At 43.3% G+C, this 23,121-nt stretch overlaps 1 protein-coding gene and 1 long non-coding RNA gene across 2 annotated transcripts; one reads left to right on the top strand and one right to left on the bottom strand.

Annotated features, from left to right (window-relative positions):
* Positions 1-699: 699 nt before the first annotated feature.
* Positions 700-18,252, bottom strand: LOC104963019 (protein arginine N-methyltransferase 8-B-like). Its single transcript, XM_010791566.1, has 11 exons — positions 17,599-18,252; positions 16,247-16,471; positions 14,420-14,575; positions 13,711-13,774; positions 12,142-12,284; positions 11,179-11,266; positions 9,244-9,359; positions 2,206-2,340; positions 1,756-1,914; positions 1,092-1,418; positions 700-879 (listed from the first exon to the last, which is right to left on the bottom strand). The coding sequence occupies exons 1-11, from the start codon at positions 17,665-17,667 to the stop codon at positions 700-702; spliced, it is 1,662 nt and encodes a 553-aa protein (XP_010789868.1). The 5' UTR covers positions 17,668-18,252.
* A 2,838-nt stretch (positions 18,253-21,090) lies between these two features.
* Positions 21,091-23,115, top strand: LOC104963015 (uncharacterized). The gene is made up of 3 exons (XR_800265.1): positions 21,091-22,090; positions 22,604-22,766; positions 22,972-23,115. It is a non-coding gene; the product is annotated as an uncharacterized lncRNA (long non-coding RNA).
* The last annotated feature ends 6 nt before the right edge of the window (positions 23,116-23,121 follow it).

Genomic DNA, 23,121 nt, shown 5'->3' with positions numbered 1-23,121 from the left:
GGTGGCTGCTTCTAACTCTATAATGGTGCACCACCGAAGCGACCCAAAGATGAAGTCGGCCATCACCAGTAGTGGCGTCGTGGGGGTGCGAGCTGTTTATGCTCGATAGTTCCGAGAAGAGGGACTTCTGTAAAACCAATAGCTGCTCGCTCTCTTTCTCGGACGGGTTAATCCTGTAAGTCCCGGAGCCCTACGTTCGGTAGAGTCAATTACTCCGTTCTACGATTCGGACGATCCTTCCCCGCTTCTATGGTCTTTTAAAAAGGTTTACCTCTACAAAGAAGTTTGTGAATTGGAGGGGCCCAGATTCTGTCGCATACGGTTGTATTGGTTAGATTAGTTGCCTCGGGGTGGCGACGGCCTCTTCGCTGGCAAAGGAAAGGAACGATGTGCTGTCAGGACCACGCTTCCGCAACCCCGATACCGCGTGTCGCCGGGAAAACCGCCCGTTCTTTCGTACGCTCCGGCCTGTGTCGCTGCGGCTCAGCCGCTCCCTATTGGCCACTCACGAAGATTGGTGTACGTGCAAAGCCCTGTACCGTTTCTCCACGTAGCGAGGTACGTCGTGTTCGGAGGGCCCTTTGCCTTCCACGGCTGCGATACATCACGGGGACTCGCATCCGCCGTGCCGTCCGAGGAAAACAGTTTCTGTCACAAGTCCCTCGGACAAAGGGACACCGCTGTGCCCGCGGCGTCGCCTCACACCAGGCGCGGCTCTCTCTCTGTGTGAGCTCCGCCCGTGCCGGGGTGCCGATTGTTGCCGATTGCCGCCCCGGGTAAGCCGTGCATGCCTAATGCCGAATAACACAAACACGTAGCCACCTCGTCGGCAAGTCGACCCTCAACATTGTCGCTGGAAAAGATAGGGAGAAGCCCCACCTTTAAAAAACACCAGAGTACCGACAACGACCTGTAATTTTTATTGCAAATCACCTGAGGGAATTGCAAAAGAAGAGAGCACACGTGTGAGCGTGTTTGTCGCATGCTGCCGACAGCCGGCGACAGCCCCCTCCTGTAAAAGAGTCTGAAAACCGGGCTCAAAAGGACTAGACAGCGACCGGTAAAAGGAGGCGCGAGTTGGTGGTTTGTACCCCACCTCGTGGTGGAGTGGTGGCTCCCCGGAGGTCAGAGCTGGTCCCGGCTGCCACTTGGAAGGATTCGATTGTCATCGGCTCCACCTCAAGCGTGGTCCTTGCGACCCGTAGCAGGCGGGCGAGGTTGTCGGGAACCCGGAGAGACGTGCAGCACGGGTTGGCTTGCCGCCAAGGCGGGGCAGGCGCCCCTAAATGGCGGCTGTAGTTATAATGACTCTTAATATGGACTCTGGGGCCACGCGGCACCACTCTTTCAGCCTTGGCCTTTGCTTTGGAGGCGGCGTAGAACGTCCTTTTGGGGCAACTCGGGCTCCTTCTGGGTTCCTTGACTTACGAACCATCCTTAAAAGGGGACCCTGGAGTCCCACTGGCATTTGGTAGAGGGGCACCTGTGGACGGTCTAGGAGGAATCCGCGCCAGGAGTCCGGGTTGTAGTGGAGTCCGTGAACGCTGGTCAATGGCCAGGCATTCCGGTACGGACTGCGGCGGAAGTACTCGCTACCTTACGGCGAGCGTCTCGGAAATCGGGGACCCCCATTCGCATCAGGACAGTCAAACTGGGGTACTCGTGGTGCGTGGTGGCTCCCGGAGGTCAGATGCGGTCCCGGGCTTCAACTTGGGGAAGATCGATTGTTCATCGCTCCGCTTTCAAGCGTGGTACCTTGCGGACCGTAGCGGGCGGTGAGTTGTCGGGAACCGAGGGAGGAGACGGTGCAGCAGCCGGTTTCGGCTTGCGCAAGGCGGGCACGGCCCCAATGGGCGGCTGAGTGCTACGGTGATTGTGGACCTTGCTGCTGTTGCTTCCAGAAAGAGGTTCCACCTGGGGAACAACGCACTATGTGGTTCACGTACGTGGGGGACCTTAAGTTTTACTGTCATTTTGCGGAAACTTGAGAAACTCAAGGACGCTACGAAAACCCGGAGTTCTTGACGGGACGGGTCCTGCAAGGTGCGTCGGACGTACCTAAACCACGACCCGGACGGCAAGCGCAAGGCACATGGAGGACCTGCATGTAGGAGCAGCGTATCGCAAAGTCCTCCTCGTGTGACAGAGTGGAGGCCGGACAAGTGCCCGAGTCGCTTGTCCTAAAACTAGGTAGTTGGGACTCACGTTAGACACAGGCCTGTAATTGAAGGAGCCCGTGGGCGCAGGTGGTTCCTGCCACGTTGGTAGGACGCCGCTTCCCCTCCGACAACGGCCGAAAGGGAGCGTGGCGATGCCGGCGGCAGTGACGCACTCAAGACCCTACCGGCGGGGTTTTTTCAGAAATAACCGACACGCGTGAAGGCAAGACAACCTTCCGGCACCTCAAAGGTTCCGCAAAATCTGGTGTTTGGCGAGGGAGCGGTACAGTTTCCACGGCTCGAACCAGCCGTGCAGGGTCGTTCGCCGTCGAGAGGATGTAAAGCCTCATGGTTTCTGTAATTGTGCACGACCGTTCAGTTGAACCAACGGCTAACGGAGAGGGTCCCCAGCAGTAGTTCTGGCAGGTTGCGACCGGACCTATTACGAGCATACCGCCGCCTTGTCCAGTGGGTGAGGCCGGAGGTCTCAGACTTCTGTCTCTTTCGGCTTACGAACGCGGACCTCCTGCACCACAGCCGCTGCGTCCGTAGTGGGAAGACCGGCTGCAGAGGATACAGGACAGTGCCTGCAGCAGGGGCGGTTGACCCGCAGACAAAAGTCCGCCACGTTCGAACAGGTTAGGCCGCATTTGAGCCACCGCGACCACGGGAGCTTCAACAAAACCTCACCCAACTTTTTCTTGAACCCGACCCCCCACGCACCGACAGTTGCGCGATTTCCACGTGGGCGGTGTGCTTCCGGATAAACTCGGCAGGATCAAGGTCTCTAACTCAAACTAGGACATGTAGCTGACCATCCAGGCAACGTGAGGAGAGGTCCCAAAAAGGGGATGGAGGAGTGGTACCACCTTACTGCTGGGCAACGGCCTCCGCCAAGAGACACAGCTGAGAGTTCGCGCACTGCACGATTCCCGAAAATAAGCGCTTGCACCCACACAGCAACGTGGGGCAGTCTGTAAAGGGGAGCTGTCCCCGAGTGTCAAGCCGAAGTCCCGAGGCCCGGGAGACAACGTTCTGTCAAACCCCAGGTTTGACGGTGTCTGATGGCGAATGGTGTGGGGGTCCGACTTGCCGGAGACGCTCGCGAAGGTAGCGAAGGTACTTCCGCCGCGGAGTTTCCGGACCGGAATGCCTGCCCGTTGACCCAGCTAGTTCGCGGGACCCACTACACCCGGCTCTGGCGCGGATTTCTCCTTAGACGCACCGAGGGTGCCGCTCTACCAAATGCCGTTGGGACTCTAAGGGTCCCCTTGAAGGATTGGGTTCCGTAGTCAGGAACAGAGGGATGCCGGAGTTGGCCAAAAGGACGTTCTACGCCGGCTCAAATAGCAAGCCAAGGCTGAAGCGTCGTGCCGCGCGCCCAGAGGTCCTTATTAGAGTCTTATTAACTCAGCACCATTGGGCGTGCTCGGGCTTTGGCGGCAAGCCGACCGGTTGCTGCGTCTCTCTCCGGGTTCCCCGACAAACCTCGCCGCCTGGGCTACGGGTCCGCAAGGTTACCAACGCTTTCAGGCGGAGGCGATGACATCGATCTTCCCCAAGTTGGCAGGCCCGGGACGCACTGACCTCCGGGGGAGCACCACGCCCACGAGTGCGGGTACAAACACACTTTTGCGCCTCTTTCACCCGTCGCTGTCTAGCTTGGGCGTTTTCAGACTCTTTTACAGGAGGGGGCCTGTCGCTGGGCTGTCGTGCAGCTGCGAACGGCGGCCAACGTGTGCTTCTCTTCTTTTGCATTCCTAGGACAGTGGTTGTGGTACTCGTTTTCGTTTAGGCCGGGTTCTTTCTTCTTTCTTACAGGCGACAATGGTTTAGGTCGACTTTGGTCGACAGGGTGGCTTAACGGGTGTTTGCGTATTGGATTTAGGCATGCGGATGGCGAGCCGGCCCGTGCAAAGTAGACGGTGCTTGCGGCGTGTCCCCGGGATGGTCGGGGGAATGTACCGGGAGCCAACACCTCCGTCCTGTTCGTGACCACCGGCTGTACCCACCCGTTTCCGCTCTGGCAGGAGCATCTAGGTCAATTCCGACGAGTTAAACTGAACTCGTGGCACCACAACCGGGGCAGGTGGTGCTGCCCAGCGGGGGGGCGAAGCTAGGGATTGTCCAACTCAGGACACCAGGGGCAAGGTGAAACGGCCCTGGCGTGCAAAGTCTCCAACAAACGGAGGGGTATGAAGTCCCATCTCCCCCAGCGCACACAAGGACGGGGCGCGTGTCGAACAAATAAGACCTTAAGACCCCGAACACACCACGAGATAATTGGGTATTTAAGGGAACCCAGTGTAAAGGATGTTCCTGGACCACAAAATCGCATTGTTGGGGGCCTCTAACATCCAACGGTCGATCTCGATCGTTGCCTGAGATTGACTAGGGAGGGAGTGACTCATGTACAGGACTATGATGCTAACGAACTACCTTTTATTTCTCACCTTAGGGAAGATTTATGAGGCGGAGGCTGAGGAAGAATGCCGTTTGATTTGATCAAAATGGAAAACTATGTCTGCAATTCGGCCGGTCCAATATACGGGAAAAATACTCGGAAAAACATTATACATAGTTTAACAGTGATCAATAAATTTGTTTGGTGATAGACTTCTTATATTTCGTTGGTATTTGGCGGGAACGTCTCTCGGTTAATTCGGGTTCCTTCTTACATAGGAAGGGTTTTAGAAAAGTTAGACGACATAATTATTTCAACGGGTCACAAAGGTTAGTTTCAATTCCATGTAGACACGTGCTGTTTAATTGTTATTAAGAAATAAACGTCGTAAATTTTTTTTTTTCACAAGTCTTCTGACGTAGGTAATATACGGATATTTTAGATATAAATATTATATATTTTTAGTTATAAACATAATTGATTGGTTGTCCGGTTTATTTATCGCCCGTGTTTACCCATTACGGTACCTACACCACAAATATTCCATGCAAGTTAACTTGATAAATCCGTTCTTTTGCAATACTGGATTTGAAAAAATTATTTAAATGATATTATCTTCCAAAACACTCTTTAAAGTTTCATTAAAAAATTAAATATAAATTTTTAAAATTTAAATAAAAACACAAAGACTCGACCCCTCTATAGGTCATAGTTGTTACATTTTACAATATTATGTTCATTCGTATTGTCCCTTTCTTACTTTTTTATGCCAAAGGTATATCCCTACACCTAAATTAAAAGGAGTGGACATTAATGTGTTAGTTTGTAGTATATGTAAAATCGAGACCCGGAATGAGGTTTTTTGTAAAAACGACTAACCTGTGTAAAGGTTCGGATACCTTGACTGTTACGCGAGATTCTCTGGTTGTTCTCACAGTCTCGGCACAGTCACACGACTTTCCTCAACCCTGGTGAATCAGGTCCTTGGTCTTGGAGGATTAGCTGAAAGGCTTTCCCAGTTTTACGACGACGACTCATCGAGCTGACGTACATACGACTATAGACTGGCAGAGGTAGAAGAATTTTATGAGTTCGTTAAGGTCGGAGGAGTCGCTTCTTCCACGAAAATGCGAATCGATTTTTCTTTGTGTACGTAATAGGAACAGAGAGGTCCTCCCCTGGGTAACTGTTCTCCTCATGAGCCTTTTCATTCGTGGTCATTCATCGAAGTATTCATGAACGACCCCCAGTCAAAGTGATCATAACCTCAGCGTTGGTCCTAGTTAGGAGGGGCTTTATTGATTACCGTTGTTTTTTCTTTAAGGGAGGTAGTTTGAATTTTTCGTCTTCACCGAACTTTAAGAACAGAGGTCCGTCCCCCTGAAAGAGGTTTTTATCGTGCGGGTTCATTTGTCATGAGTTACATATACATTACGATCATATTGTTTACAGTTTGTCACCTACGTTAAAGTTAATTCTTATTAGCCATTTTAATATAAACATAGTCAGTAGGCGGTTTTCTATCGTCTTTTGGTACGTAATGCGCTCCCGCCTGACTACTGGTCTCCTAATTCGATCGTTTTCATTTTGTGTCATCTCTTGAAGAGTAAATAAAGACCATCGTCAGTGTTTGGATCTTGCGCCTTCAGGTTGTCACAGGTCAAGAATTCTGAACACCATTTTTATAAAACGATAGTTGAGGCAGCGTTTATATCGTTCCTTCAAGCGAAGTGAGCCTCCACGTGTGCAAACCATGCCTCCGCGGCATGCTCCCAAAACTCCGGCAGCTTAACGAAAACATCTCGTTCAGCCATGTTCAATTTTTTTTCGGAAACTATCACGTCGGGGTCACCAGTGTAGTGCCGGTAAGAAGGAGTCGGAGGCGGAGTATTTTAAGGGGTGTTGCTCCATCTGGGCCACTGCCGGTGGTTGAGACGGTGGGGTCTTTGGCGACTAGTTTAGCCCCATGTCCATTACTTAGGTGCTTCAGGAGATTGGCATTGCTGTTTTTCGATGTGGACAATGCTTTCTGTCCTGCACACAGTTTATATTTTACCGTAATATTTTGTGCGTCCTTTATCCCCACAAATTGAAAATAGTGGTTATATCTCCAAGTTGTAAATGCGCTGCTGCTCTCGCTGATACTTGCATCTGCCATAGTGTGTATGCTGGTGGTGGGTGTTGCCGTGTATGTGTGTGTGTTAGCCTTAGCAAGTGTTCGTGTGTGTGTATTTTCCCCATAAGGCAAGACCCGCCCAACTCTGTCTCTGATTGGCTTACCCTGAAATGTTACCCCACGTTAACCAATCATCACTCCTCTCTGGTCACTTTCACTTTTCCATGGTACTGTGAGAGGACATCGCTGTATTCGCCTGTAAATTACATCCGCAGGGAGATTCGGATCAATTCCATCACATAATGTAACGCAGTAACGCACCCATTTAAATCACAGTAACTATAATGGCGTTACTTAATGGGAATAGGTAACTAGTAACGCTATTAGTTACCGCAAAAGTAGTTACTTTGTAACGCGTTAGTCCCAACACTGGTGATGTAACATTAATGACATACATAATATGAGGTCCTTAGCACTGTGTGATCATGGGGCATCACCCTTACAGCATCAGGACAATAACATATGGAGTCAGACACTGGAAGTGTGCTGGAGGCTGATGCGTTGACTGGGACTGATGGAAGGATGAGGCTGATGAGACTGAAGAATCTGTGACAAACTAGCGGCTGAGAAATAATCATATATTAAAAGACAGCAGCATCATAAGAGGCCAACAAGAGTGACAGAGTGTGTCATTGTGCAGTCTACCATCCTCTTAAAATACTCTGTCCAACAATATCAGTCTCATGAAGAAAGGTTTTTATAACGCTTATTCAAAATAGCAGAGAAACATGCATTCTTGTTCTCAGGAGGGGACATTGACAGAGGAGTACTGGAAAAGTACGCAGTAAGTACTTCATAGTACTTGTGGGGGTAGTTTCATAGTACTGAGTCCAACAGTGTCAATCTCACGAAGAACTAATGGCAACAAAAAAGAATTCCCTCATCAAACTTAGCAGTGGCTTAATTTTGTTCTCAGCAGGGGACTTTGAAAGAGTATTTTTCAAAAAATACAGTAAAAGTACTTCAATGTATTGTAAGTAGTAGGCTAACTAATACAAAGTCAAACAGTATCAATTTCATTAAGAACTAATGGTAAAATTATATTTTCATCATTCATCAAATTTTCATCATTCATCAAATATAGCAGAAAAACATGCATTATGTACTAAGGAGGGGACTTTGACAGAGGATTACTCACAAGTACACAGCAAAAGTAGGCTACTTCATTTTATTTCTGGTTGAAGTCAAACTAAAACCGAGTCCAACAGAGTCAGTTTTCTTAAGAACTTGAGGTAAAACATATTTGTATCACTCGTCAAATATAGCAGGAATAAGGAAGAGCAGCTGATTTGAAAAAACAAACTGGTGAGTTGACCGCAGTGCAGAATTGCTGTATAGTTTAAATCTCCTAACAATGTTGTCCATTTTAGACAGAGGCTTATTATATTTACAGCCCTTAATAACATCAATTTTCTGGGCTCAATATGTGTCTTGGCCGTTTCCGTTGTGATCGCTAAATTCCCCCTGTTTATAATAATGACCGTTCCCTCAGCAGGTTACTGTAGTGATTCAAAGTGTGATTTTAGCAAACGAGTGCTTTTGTTTTGAAATCACTTCCATGAGTTTCGCCCCGGCCCTCGCTCCAATGACCATTTAGTAAGGTAAAAAGCAAAAAGCAAAAAGGCATCTCAGACACTCTTCCGTTTACGTGTTTAATAAAGAAAAACAATTGGACGGTAGATACACAGATTTTTACAGCACTGAAAGTATAGCGAGCACTAAGCGCACCAAATGATGTGAGAGAGGAATACAGATATGTGATATACTCAACATGGAAATATAATGCAATATAAAGCAGAGAGAAAAAGGATGAGGAAATATATAGATATTACAACAGTTATGTGATATGAGAGTATATGGTCTTAGATTGTTGATGTCGTAAAGACTCTTTTCCTGGTTTTAAAGGATTCATTACATGACATTTTTCTGAACATACCAAACCATTCAAACTGCTCTATAATTGGCTTCTACCTATGTAGCCATTATCTCCACATTAGTGATGCCTATTACTTGAAAAATAGTTTTTATAAAATATTTTGTGAAAGCACCAACGATCAACCCTACCATATCGTTGCTACATCGAGAAAAAGGGATTTTACCAGAAATATTTTTGAAAGTTTATTTACTTCATATCGCCCAGCCATAGAGAGAAATAACAGCGAAAGAAATAAGATGAGAGGTAAAAGGGACAAACAAACCAAAAAAAGGCTCATTTACTTTTTATTTGTGAGATGAAAAACAAGCAACTGTTGGAAAACAGATCTGCAGACTATTACAGCTCCCTGGAAACTTCTAGAAAACAGTCTCAGCAGACTGATTGGGATTGATCGCTTTCTCTGACTTAATTTAGGATCCATGTAGTTAGTGGCAGAACAAAAAACGAAAAATGCCTCAAACATGCAGGCTTTGCAAGGACTCGAACGATGAGGGGGACAAACGCTTGAGAAATATTCACACTCAGTCACCGTGCATTATAAACACACAGAGACATACAGTAGACTAACCTTCAGGAGGCAGGCGTTAGTCACCACCTGCTTGGAATCTACCATATCCACCAGAGGCTCTTTGATGGCCACGTTGCGAATGCAGCTCATGTCGAACCCGTACACGTTTTCCCACCCTGTGTGTACAAAAACAGTTACTTTGTTTAACTTTAAATCACTTGCAAAGCTATTTTGCCACTTCTTGACAAGCAGTCAGGCAGCCTGACCAATTTGCTGCCCAAGGCAAGATTTTAGCTGGCTATAACAACTTTTACTGTCATATAGTATTTTATACCTGTTTTTCATATTCTCTTATTTTTTTATAGCTATAATGATCATATAAAGGTGTGCCTTTACCTCACTGAGCTGAGGTTATCAGAGCCGCTCAGTCTTTCAGGAGAGAGCTCTCTAAAGCTCTCCCCCCCGCGGCCGCTTACACAGTCAATTCCAATGTTAATAAAAGCACACAGAAGCTTTATACGTTTTTTGGGAGTTTGATTTATTTTAAATGAACACAAATACAAAATTAAAACGTATAATTGCACACTAAAACCATTATTTAAAAAAAAGAAGAATTTCACATAAAGCTCTGGTTTTTACAGGGGCTGGGGCAGTTCAACTTGATTTTGGGGGGGGGAGGTGTGCCATAGTTTATGGGTGCTGTACGTAATATAGGCGTAGTTATGTTAGTATAAGATAATAAGATGTACTATGTTGATCCAAAATCGGGCAATTGCTTTGTTATGAAATAAAAAAATAAAAAATCTCCCCAATTTCCGGCGCCCCCGATGGGTTGATGAGTCGCCCTTAGCATTCGCCTGTACTGCCTATGCCAAGGGCCGGCCCTGCAGTCAGGGCAAAACAAGTAGGAGAGAAAATAAAACAAAGCAGAAAGCAGTCCCAGTAATGTCTGTCTTTCTGTCCGGCCCCTGTGTGGAGGATGACAGGGCCTGAAAATAGACGTCCTCCGCCTCCTCCACCATGTCTGGCAGGCTGTTTTTTATTATAATTTGGGACTGAGAAGGCTCTCCCTCCCCCAGTCCCTCTGTCCCTCCACTCCACCTTGCCTTGTCAGAGGGCCAGTGCTAAATCTGAACAATGAGAAGGTGGAAAATGGCACCGACGCACAGAGAGACTAAAAATAAGAGCGCAAGAGTTTGGGTGGACTGAATTCTTTTGGGATTTATGTGAAAGCATGAATGTGTGTGTAGAAGAAAGGATGCCACCTGTGCAGTCAAAGGAAACTCAGCAGGAGTTTTTATTCCATGCCTAAGTACATGGCACCTTTAATATTGGTGCTTTTATCTGGATCACAATGTTAAGCCCCCACTCCTGCTGTGAGAGATATCAGAACACATGGAGTGAGTTCAGAGCAGAGGTTGTACTGTACTCAAGACACCTGATGGGGTGAATACGGCCAGTATTGCTTCTAAATACGGCAAATCTGTCACCGGGCTTATCATTTTGAAACTACTGGCTTTATTAATGGTTCATAAATTGTTTGTATTGTTTATTTGCAGTTGTATATATAATTTGCTTTGCAAGATTGTGCAAAATGATTGTATATCCTAGCATAACTTGCTTTGTGTCTTCAGCTTACTTAAGTCAACATAGCCAGAAATGTTGACCTCATATTTAAAAGTGCTGAAGACCAAAATCCAATTATCAATATTTTATAAACAGTTCAAACCCAAACCTGATAATTATAAGGTAAACATTGTTATCATTAATACCTGGTCGAGCATATTGATCAATCTATGAGCTTTCCTCACAGTCTGCAGCCCAATTTTTCACCAATCTTTTAGATACAGCTTTAAGTGCCTTATGAGAAAATTGATATCTAACTTGAGTTTGTTTTGATTTCACTCGCACAGCGGTCATTAATAATGCACCGCAGCGCTGAGTGTGAGACGGAGGGGGAAACAACTTGAGAGCAAATCTTCCATAATTACTCACAATGAATCTTGAAGTCCTTGTACTGCCGGTCTTCGATGGCCACCACGTAGAGAGTCGCCCTGTCGGGAAACATCAGACCTCCGGGTTTCTGAACGAGAGAAAACTCAAGGTATTACCACACACACACACACACACACACACACACACACACACACACACACACACACACACACACACACACACACACACACACACACACACACACACACACACACACACACACACACACACACACAAAGAAAGAAAGGCCATTAATCGCCTCTATGGTTCACACACCTGGCATGTACTGTAAGATCTGGTGTCGAGTTTAAAGCCTGAGGTTAGAACCACATCAGTCATGTGCGACCTCAACATCTGGGCAGTAAATCCTCTACTTCATCTCTGCTGTGTTTATGAGTCAAAGGCCTTTCATATCTCCAGACAGCTAAAGACACTTCTTTTTAGATTAGCTTTTTATTAGCGACATAAATGGTCTTTTAATTTTCATTATTTTTGTATTGTTTTATTTTCTTTATAGCTTTTTACTTTTTGTATTTATTTTACATTTTTCTGAGCGACCTTTAGTATTCTTACTATTTATTTTTGTTGTTATTATTGTTACTTTGTTTTATTTGTTATTTTATAGGTTTTTATATTTTATCGTATTTTTTGGTTTTGTCTTCATTTATTTTACCCTATTTGTTATATATACAGTCTATGATTTTACCATATTTATTTGTGTTTTTTAAATGTATTATCATACCTTTTGCCTCCTGTGTCTGTTAAACTCTTAAACTGTTATATCATACCGCTATGGGGCATATGTGCTAAAAGGTTTCAACGTCTGGCCTGATGTGAAATTCTTGTTCTGTTTCATTTGTGATGTGTGCCATGTTCTTAAAGCACTTTGAGCTGCACCTGCTATATGAAAAGTGCTGTACAAATAAAGCTTTATTATTATTATTCAACCCAGCAGCATCATACCAGCCACTTGTCCCTGGCGAAGATGACTGTGTTGAGCATGGACTCATAGAAGAGACAGTAGCCCATCCACTCGGAGATGATGATGTCCACCTTCTCCACCGGCAGCTCCACCTCCTCCACCTTTCCCTTGAAGATGGTAATGACTGCCGAGTAGAGAGACACAGAAACAGCAGGCAACAAACAAATGACTTCAGCGCATCTCTATAACATTAATGCAAAGAGATCGATTTTTAAAAGAAGAACATGGCCGGCGGTCCTGCCTGACTCTCATCATACTGTATAGTGTCCTTACTGTAAGGTAATTATTATATGTACAGCACTTTGGCTCGACCAAAAATCATTTTAAAAATGTGCTATATAAATATAACTTGATTTGATTTGATACTACTTCCCTGATGGCTCCCAGGATTGTTGACATCCTCTTGGATTGATCTTATTATTATAGACACATGCATTTCCAAACATTTGGTCTACCTATGTAAAATGTATTATCTTTTTGATTTACACACGGCATCTATTGCACGTCTGTCCGTCCTGGGAGAGGGATCCCTCCTCTGTTGCTCTCCCTGAGGTTTCTCCCATGTTCCCCTTTAAACCGGGGGTTTCTTTGGAAGTGTTTCCTGGTACGATGTGAGGGTCTCAGGACAGAGGGTCCTGTTGTGAACCCGGAAATGTGGAGTACCCCAAAGTTTTATGTTAGATATGTATTGTAGGGGTCCTCAGCACATAGATATTGCCGGATGCTAACTTGCATATGTTGGGCAATTTGCACAATTAGCATGAGTTGCATTGATTAGCATATTAGGACAAAAGCTAAAGAATGGCTTGGCAGATTCGGACAATTACAGAGTGGTTTTCTAGGTTATTGAGGATTTTTTATGAGTTTTGACATTTTCAGGACAAGAAATGGCAGTTTAAGCCAGAGGCGGCCATATTTGTAGTCCTGTTGGGCTGATTACGATGGATTTTTTTGTTGATCTTAAAGTTTTAGGGGACTCAAAATGGCAGAAATCAATTCAACATCCTCAATACGTCTCCAATACCACACCAACATTTTCCATTTTCCAAATCGGCCAAGCCATTTTTTTTATAGCTATTGTCAGCCATATTCTAATTGACGCAACTTAGGCCAACTGTGAAAATTGCCCAACAACCTGTCCTATAGATTTGTATCATAACACTTATGCGTTTTCAACATCTCCAGGTTCAAACTGCTGGCAAGTAAACTAATTACAGTATATAGTTAATACTGATGATGAGGTTTTAATTCTTTAGAACAGGAAAGATGAATCAAAAAGAAAAGCCTGATGAAATGAAGCCCACTAGATTGGGTTGCCACTCTGTGAAGTTGAGTGTGGTCTTTTACAATGGTAATCAGCACCAGTAAGGGACTTCTGACAGAGGCCAGTTAACCATCAGACCTGTGTCCAAAAGTGTTGAGTGTGGCGGTCACGATGGAAATATGCAGATTTTTCACAGCGCTTCTGATCCAGAATTCATCATACTGCTCTGCATTTAGGCAAATGGAGATAGGAGACATAACAGCAAGGGAAAACCTCTTTGACTTACCATTGTGTAGGTGATTGGACTTTATGATCTTCTCTGAATATTCTGATATGCTTGAGCATTCAATCTGTAGGCACAAGGACACAAGAAAGTGATGAATGTTCGCTGCAATATCTACATTTTCTAGTCAAAGAAATAACACATTTATGTTAATAATTCATGAGAAATATGTTAGTTGGGAAAAAGGGTGTAAACTACCATATTTCCGCCCCATGTCCTATATACTGTGGGGTAACCTTTGGGGTAATATCAGAAGGGCAAATGTAATCAAACCATGCTGATCCGTCCTCACACTAATGTCCCTGATCGCTCATCTCAGACCCTGTGCAGCATGAAAACAAATACATCATTCTTCTCTCCCATCCATAAGTTTAATACAGTATATGAATCATACATAAGTGTCAGAGACTCTGCCGGCAATGTGTAACCTGTGATTTACAGCCAGATGTCTCTCCTTGCCTCTGTGCCTAAGATTGTTTGAAACAGATTCACAGTCTCTCAGAGGAGCACTAGAAACTGGCCCTTAGAAATAAATGTCTTACTGTTTCATATGCAAAAAAGAAAGGATATGGATGAGAGATACTGTGACAGTCGGCTATTATTTTCGACACTAAAAGGGTCTCTCTCATAAAGCCTGAGTAGTACGGTTGGAGGATTCTAAATGAAGAATATAAACTGTGGAGTCTGTGGTCAAACTGTGTATCTGTCTCACCCCGTAGACGTGTTTGGCGCCGGCGTTAGCGGCAAACATGCAGAGGATCCCCGTTCCGCTACCCACATCCAGGACAATTTTATCTTTGAACACATGCTTGTTGTGGTACATGGCGTTCCTGTAGGTCAGTGTCCGCACCTCGTCCTTCAGCATCTCCTGTTTAGATTAGAGGTCAAATGAAGAGCCATGATACACAAGGACATGCAGTCTTTAAAGGTCTCCTATTAAGCTATTTTTAGGAATATATTAAATATCTCAGATATATAAAAAAAATATAAGAAACATGTCTATGAAGTGTTCATCTTAGCCATGCCTCATACCCCTCTATTTCAGCCCTGTTAGAGAAGTGCTGATTTTGGGTCCTTAGCTTTAAAAAAAAAAAAAAAAAATGAAGGGGGGAGCTTATGCTGAGTATCTGATCAGGAGAATTCTACCCAGACACAGCTAAATGCTGCTGTGATTAAACGCCATATCATGTTCAAGGATTATTTCTGAAACAGTATGGAGCTCAAAGGTTTTTTGTCTTGCGGGTTTAACACAAGGTGAGTACCTTTTTTATTTCCTGCTTTTTTACAAATACTCTCTCCAGTACAGTGTTAGCGATGCTTGCTAATGTAAACAAAGACCATAACACTTCCAAAACGTTGTGCATTGTTTCTGATAGCAACGTTTCTGATAGGGCCGTGGGCGTAAAGTCAGCCCACATTTCAGATATCACGTCATGTCGGACGCAAATCTGGATCAGCTCCGTTTTCAGAGATTTGGGTACGGAGGAAAAGAGAGAGGGTTTTGTTTTCTGACACTTTGCGAGTTCCCTGACACACCGGGGACACATATGTATAAAAGACATACAAAAGTGCATTTTCCATGATAGGAGACCTTTAATAACAAGCAAAGCACTATCCTTCTATATGGAACTGGTATAGACTGCCTAAAGAATAGTGTGACTCATAAATGCTCAAAGGTATACAAAGAACATAATGAGCTAGAGTGTAATGCATATTTTCCTCATGTGAATAGCTGTTATTATTACATGTATAAAGAGATAGATGAGGCAGTATTTAGGCCAAGAGCCTGTGTGACAGTGGCAGTGGTTCTTGAAATAGACAGGAGTACAACACAAAGCGTTTGGGGACGGCTGATATCCATATCCCTGAACCCATTCACACATCCCACTTTCCGGGCTCGGCACTGCTCTAATCAGGACATTCTCTTTGTGTGCAAGGCGACAAAAAGCTGACCCACATGCTAATTTTAAACAGGTTTATACGTCCCCAAACTTTTCCACCACCACTCCTTTCACAAATGAAGGTCGTTATCTTCGGTATAGCTTTCCAAATATACAGCGATTCACTGGCTGTAAGTCGGACACAGCTTATTTTCATTTCTGGAATACTTCACATGGACTATCATCTTGCTTCTGGTTTATTTAATGTGAGTTGGTGGTGGAAAAGCCTTGTCTTTTGTCAGACTGTGACACACTCTCCTCACAAAATTGTAGGTGGACAGCTCCGTTTGAGGTTCATGTTCGAGTTTTTGTCTTATTTAGGGGAATCATTAAGTTACATATGTGTATTTTCTACTGGATGTGCTCTAAGCTGCTTCATATGTTAACTTCTGAGATATGTCATATTCACAAAAGTGTTTGGTTTAAGTAATACTACTGCCTATCTGTCAATGGGATTAAACCAGCCGTGGTGTTTGACATATCCTGCCGACAGAAAGCCAGACTAATGGGGTTGAAATTCCTTGGCGAGTTCAGGTTAGACATTTGGTGTCAGTATTTTCCCCTGCTCATACATACCAAGCTGCCGTCTGTCAGCCTACCTCATGGATGCCAAAGTGGGCATAGGAGTCGAAGTAGTAGTCCCGTGATGTCATTTCCTCCGGGCTCAGGAACTTGGCAATCTTGCCTCGACCAGGACAAGTAGCCAGGGCTGCTACATGAGGCGCGGGGGGGCCGCAGGGCACATGGTGGGCAGTAGACACTGGTTTAGGCAGTGGGGAGGGCTGGGCAGATTGAGAGTGGGGGGACGCGACTGGCTGTTGCCTCTGTTAAGGAAGAGAAAGGAAAGAAAATAGTTTGTATTAGGATTTAGAAACTACAGTATGGGCTAATATGGGTTAATACATTACAAGTAAAAGGGGATTCTTATAATAAGCAGTCTAGGATTCACATTCAAATAGGAGACTCTAATAGGACCGGTAAAAGATGCAGGCAGGCACGTGCTCAGATAGACATTGGATAGCACCTGCCCTTTGCCCTGCTATTTGAGAAGTGCCCTTTTTCAAATGTCATTTATAATGTTTGTGCAGGTTACCAGTTCACAAAGGGTTGGAGTTCCTAAGCCTTATAAAGGTTGGATAACTTTATTTCACTTAAGAGAGTATAAAATCGTTGCATAGAGGGTTTAATTGCAGTGTTATGAAGCTGAATCAACTGACCTATTTTAACTCTGATCAAAATGTGTTTTGTTATGTATTTAATATCAGGTGTAGTGAATCAGATTTAAAATGAAAAGACGTACAGTACAATTGTGCCAAGTTACACTGTATGTATTGTGTTTGCTTGCCTTTTATGTCAAAATGATCTGAAATAAATTAAACAGTTCTCATAATTATGACTTTTTATCTCATAATTTCGACTTTTTTATCTCATTATTACGACTTTTTATCTCATAATTATGACTTTTCATGGGGATTTTATTTTTTTCAAGTGGCGGAAATGGGCTTCCATACAAACATTGTAATTCCAGCCATATTTTTTATTAAATTAGTAATAAAAATCGCCGGTGTGTCCTTTAATGCATTTGAGCCCCTTCCTCTCTAACATCCGCTGCACGTGCCTGGATGCAGGTACCGTTTCAGCACCAAGGACAGTTACTCAATGCATCCAACAATGGTCATGTATGCAAAGCCTCTGCGTGCATTATCACTACTATTGCAATCAGAGTGGTCTACTTAAACCTCCCCGCCCCAACATCTGCAGGACCGTGCACTTTGCTTTGCACGCACGTGATGGTGCAACATTGATTCTAAGCGTGGATACGACAATGATAGGCTAGGAAAAACACAAGGTGCATACATAACATATCAAATATATCGCTCCCTAATCAAACAAGTATAGTGAGTGTCCCGGTCCCGCTATAGCCGGGAGCAGGACTGCACGAGCTCCCTACCTCCGAGCTGTCCGCCTCCGCCATCTTCCGCCGCAGCAGCAAACACCGCGACGAGTGCCTCAGTCCCATGAGAGCCGACGAGATTTCAGGCTACAACTCTTTAAATGTACGGAGAATGTAACAATCTTAATAGAAATGTGTCACAAATAACACTAAACAGCCAGATGTGTGTATGCAAAACGCGTAAAGATGAAAGTCATAAAGGAATCAGTTTCCACCGAATTAAATCCATTCCTCGAGAAAAGTTGGTTAATTGATTTGTGAAACGTACCGTAATCCATACTGTAAATGTGATACAGGCTGTTTTAGTGGCAGATTCATGTATTGGGCTAAAAGGTTACGGGTTCCATTCCAGCAGGTGTCCATCAACATCCAGGCGCCCCGTGTCCATGTGCAAGCAATGAGCACCAAAAAGAGCTAATAAAACTCCACACCAGAGAGCGCGTCTTCTACTCTACTTCTCTCGGAATCCCTTCACATCTCTCAGCTTTGTGACAGGCACACAGACATTCTTATCTTCGTGTGGAAAGTCCTGGCTGCGCGTAATCCCGAGGGCTTTCCCGGAGAGAAAGTTAAAATGGGTTCAAACTGTGCGCTTGTGCACTGCCGGCCGGGACACACATCACACTCCTCGACTGACAGGAAAGTAATCGTGACAAAAATATATAACAGTAACAAACCAAGAAAAAGGTGGGTAAATCTCTGCTTCCCAACCACAGATGCGCCCTCATNGTATTAACACACCAGTTAATATTCTTTAAAGAATAAAATCTACACCGTCGCTTTTTCCTTTCGGATTAACGACAAGGTTGGACTTTTTTCTCAGTAACGTACCTACGTTACTGAGAAAAAAGTCCAACCTTGTCGTTAATCCGAAAGGAAAAAGCGACGGTGTAGATTTTATTCTTTAAAGAATATTAACTGGTGTGTTAATACCTTTTGTTTTTATCTCCGTCTCCTCTGGTGTGAGAGAGAAAAGACGTCCTCGCTACCGTGGTGTCGGTGTGGAGGAAAGAAAATCTAGCAACAGGTATGTTACTTGAAGAAAAAATCAAACCTTACCATAATTTCGAAAGAAAGAAACGGCGAGGCAGATTACAATATTAACTGGTGTGTTAATATTGTTCAGTCTTCTTGCAAAGCAAAAAAAAAAAACCGGCAAGCGCCCGTCGACCGAATGTTAGCTTTGGGTTCAGTCTGTGGACTGTTAAACTAGCCCGGCTACTGATAATTCGAGATGTGCTCTGAAGCGAGAAAAGGTGTTTGAATTACGCTGCGTCGTAGCGCAAGCTACTTATAGGGTGGGTGGATTCCCTGACGTAGACGTCAAGATCACCAGCCAATCAGGATTGGCGTAATGAGATTGATGCTTCTGATCTGCTGTAAAATATCCCACAAATGTAATGGCTATAATGTGACACTGAACGGTTTTAAAACCAGATGAAAATGACTATTAAGATTTGCTAGAGTACTTTTTCAGATGTTATTTACTGTATACAATATTGTTATTCAATATAGTTTGATCCACAATAATGTGCAGAGGGGTTAAGAGCATGCTTGGTTCTGTTCCTGCTTTAATATGTTTTCCTTTTTATAATAATAATTTAGAAGGAAGTGAGGCCAACTATTCTGAAATCATTCAAATCTAAAGGGCAGCGGCTTTTAATTTTTGGTTTTACTAAAACCTTTTCGCACAAAGCAAATGTTAAAGACTCTATGATAAACAAAATATTACAAGTCGCAGCCGATAAGCACAACACTCAATTTTCAAAAAACAGTGGTAGAAATCAGAAAATAACAAAACAGCATACTACATGCATTGCAGACAAGGCTTTACAAATTCACAGATGATAATAACATCTGTTGACCAACTGAGGGGAAAATTATGAAACTATATGCATAATATGCAACTTCTACTGTTGCTGCCGCGAGTCAAAAAGGTCACAATGTGTACTTGTTGAAGTGTGCAGCTTTAAATGTTTATTGGTGCACTCTAAAGGCTAAATTGAAAATCGCAATTATATTTGATTAAAAATGAGATCGCAGTTATTGTTATATAATGAAATTGCTTTATTTTTAAATTTAGTAGGATGATACTAGTTACAAGTGCAAACAAAACAACTAGGTACAAGCAATAAACGAAGACTTTCAATTAGACTTATTATTATTATAGCCATTATTTTATTATATAATGATACTTTTTCTTCATTCATCGTTCCCATTCCTGCTTGTACCAAATTCTGTAAAGAATAAAGAAACAGTTAGTTGGTAATGATTCATGCTGCCATATATACGGTATATACACAGCATATAAAGTTGGGTAGATTGAGTTGTTTCATCTTGTTGTTTTAAGATTAACCTCTTTAGGGTAGGCTTTATATTTTCATGAAGGTATTAAAGGTAAATGAGTCATCGGTGCCTGCTTATATTTTATTTATGCTGTTATGGTAGAGAAGATTTTAATTTTGGAATCAGCTGAAGCAACAAATAAGATGAGCTTGAAGCCTTTCCTGTTGATGCCACACCACATTACCCCTACTCTGGTGGTGGATTATCCAAAACGTTGTTGTGGACCATGAAAGCAACTCAATCTTGTTATCGCTTATACTCTAACATCTACTTAACAAAAGACTTCCCAAAGCCTTTGCCATGGTTCGATCTTAATAGTCTTAGCGGCATTAGACTGAGAACAGCCACAAAAGTAAGATCACTTGTCCCGCCCCCACAATTAAAAAAAGATTTGGGGCAATGCTCCAAATCCACTGCATGTTTACACATGCTCTACTAAACAAGGTAATATTGACAGTTTTTTCTTGAAAGATGTCCCTATATTTGATACTATGTGTAGTTAAGAATGCATTCTACTCTTGGTTTAATAATCATCATATTTTAGTTCAAACCAACATGACAAACACCAACAAAGAATAGCTTTTTCCATCACCAGGAAAATCAATTAGTGACCAAAACCAATGGACATACTAGACCTTTTGGATGAGAGTGCTTCAAAAGGTGCTTCCAATCCTCTCAAACATTGCACACATGGAACATTGTAGTACTGCAGTATATCGGATCAGTTTGGTATTTTTAAAACTGTGTTGCACATCCAGGAAACAAGCACGGAGTGCAACATGTCAAAGAAAAAATTGGCGCCTCAATTACAGCTGACTCAAAGCAGAACACTGCATATAGAATGAGGTCCCAATATTGCCATTTCTTGCACTTTCAGCATGTAAGCAATGCTTAACTTGAATGACAAACAAGATATTCATGTATGGTTCAATGTATTTTTATTGAAAAAACATGGTTGCTTGGTGTATTGTTTGGGGAAAATGGTATGGAGGTATTTTACTATTATAATGTGTGCGAGCTGTGTGTTTTTCTCAAAATACCAAACAAATCACCCATTCTAGCCATGCCTCATACCGATTTCACAGTTACCATAATCGTAATCGAACATAATCATTAATAATCATTGAAAAACATTTCCAAAGATTGTGACCCCCCCCCGCATTTCGCTCACAATGGTTTGATCAACTGCCTCCCACCCACAGCAGTCCTGATGCAGGTAGGCTGAGTGTAAATCACCGCGACCAGTCTGTCATTGGTGGCAGACCTTTTCAGTAAGTTGTTCAAACAAAGAATATGTTAGACATGTCTTTACTTCTACCACTCAATACAATAGAACACATTTATAATCATCACCTTCTCTTCATTTTCGCTGCATTGAATTACAGGTCACTCTTTATGTTAGCTAGCGGTTAGCTGACGTTTGCTAGCTAGCTAGTAACATCAACCAGTGTGTGTGTTTGACTAGCTAGCTACCTGGTAGATCGAAGCCCATTAGAGTTTGAGTTTATTAGGATCCCCATTAGCTGTTGCATGACAACAACTAGTCTTCCTGGGGTCCACACAAAACATAAAACATTACATTCGACAAGACTTTTACAGAACAGTAAATAAAAAATAAAAAACTGATTTCCGAAGTCCATTTTCCTTCAAGCATTGACTTTCATATTTTCCATCATATACCACTTATTTTCTGATTTCATTTCATTGGAAAGAAAATAATGATAATAAAATAAGAATAAAGTACTTATATCTATCTGCATTTACAGATGCCAGCCTTCAATTCTCTTAAGGTACAACTACCTGAAATGAAAATAAAAGAAGAATGAATTATAGAATGATAGAAGATAATATGATAGAAGCCCATCTCCTACTGTAACTAACCTGCACACTGTGTGTGTGTGTGTGTGTGTGTGTGTGTGTGTGTGTGTGTGTGTGTGTGTGTGTGTGTGTGTGTGTGTGTGTGTGTGTGTGTAGCCAGCCAACCAACCAGGTAGAACATGGCAGAAAAAAGAAAAAATCATGTATTCAACCCAGTTCAGTGTATTCATACGTGTATTGCTCTCCTGTGTAGAATGATGTGGTGGTGACAGTGCAGACTCAGGGAGGAGGCAGAGAAGGAGAGAAAGAGACACAATAGTTACAGGTAATGGAAATATCAGTCAGCTTAAAGTGTAGGATAACATAACAAATTAAGACACAAATACTTGGATAATATATTCCCCCCTCTCTCCCTTTCTTTACAGAGTAGCATAAAGATTGTGTATTCAAACCAATTCAGTGTACTCATAAGTGTATTGCTCTCCTTAATGTAGAATGATGTGGTGACTGTGCAGACTCAGGGAGGAGGCAGAGGAATTGAGAAAGAGACCCAAGAGTTACAGGTAATGGGATATCAGACAGCTTAAAGTGTAGGATAACATCCCTAGTCAAAAAATGCTATAGGAATCTCTATACATTTTTGGAACCCTATAGGAATCCTTTAGGATCCCATAGGATTTTGAGACAGTTCTGTGCTCTATATTGCAGGAAATTGCACGTACAGGTGTTCATTAAATTAAAACAATTCTGCCATGGAGGTGGTCGTGCCTGACCCACTCCAAACCACCCCTTGCCTGCCAGTTACTAATCTTGCACCCCCACTTTCAACTATAACTAGGCGGCACAGCAGTGCACCAGCAGCTTGCAGCTTGAACAGACTGACAGGAAAATGTCCTCTACAGCTCATGAATCAGGAGCTCAGAAACGAAAGAAAAAACGTCAGCAAGAGGAAAATAATAAAAGAGGTCGACAGCTAGTCACCAAGTATTTTCACAAGAAAGGTATTTATTCACAGAACTTGTTTTTAAGCCCATAACATCTTAGCCAACATTTTGTGGCTGACGTTAGCTACCTGTTGCTATCAAAAATTAGATGAGTGTAGATGAGCCCAGTGAATTTGTATCCAGCAGCTATGCCCTTTTGCTATGGCTAGCTAACCTAACCTGTATAATGTTACATGCTAATCACATCTGCTCTAATGCACAGATGCGGCTTCAGGATCAGTACCCCTTCCCTCAGGCCGGTTCCCAGTTGAAGGAGAGGGAGGTAAAGCAGCAGGGCTTGGGGTTAACAAACAGATTTTAAATATGCTTACCATGCATTGAATACAACTTTAGGTAATATTCACATTTAGTT

The sequence above is a fragment of the Notothenia coriiceps genome, unplaced genomic scaffold, assembly GCF_000735185.1.
Source record: "Notothenia coriiceps isolate Sejong01 unplaced genomic scaffold, NC01 NC01_scaffold00035487, whole genome shotgun sequence".
In the NCBI taxonomy this organism is placed as follows: Eukaryota; Metazoa; Chordata; class Actinopteri; order Perciformes; family Nototheniidae; genus Notothenia; species Notothenia coriiceps.
The sequence above is the reverse complement of the archived record's forward strand: the minus strand, read 5'-3'. Positions and strand labels throughout refer to the sequence as shown.

Bases quoted from the DNA above. Each gene is read 5' to 3' on its own strand.
- LOC104963019 (XM_010791566.1), bottom strand. From the start codon at position 17,667: ATGGGACTGAGGCACTCGTCGCGGTGTTTGCTGCTGCGGCGGAAGATG. The intron at 14,576-16,246 runs GTAGGCTGACAG...TAATCTAAACAG, and splicing joins CCCACTTTGGCATCCATGAG to GAGATGCTGAAGGACGAGGT. The intron at 13,775-14,419 runs GTGAGACAGATA...TTGTGCCTACAG, and splicing joins GCGCCAAACACGTCTACGGG to ATTGAATGCTCAAGCATATC.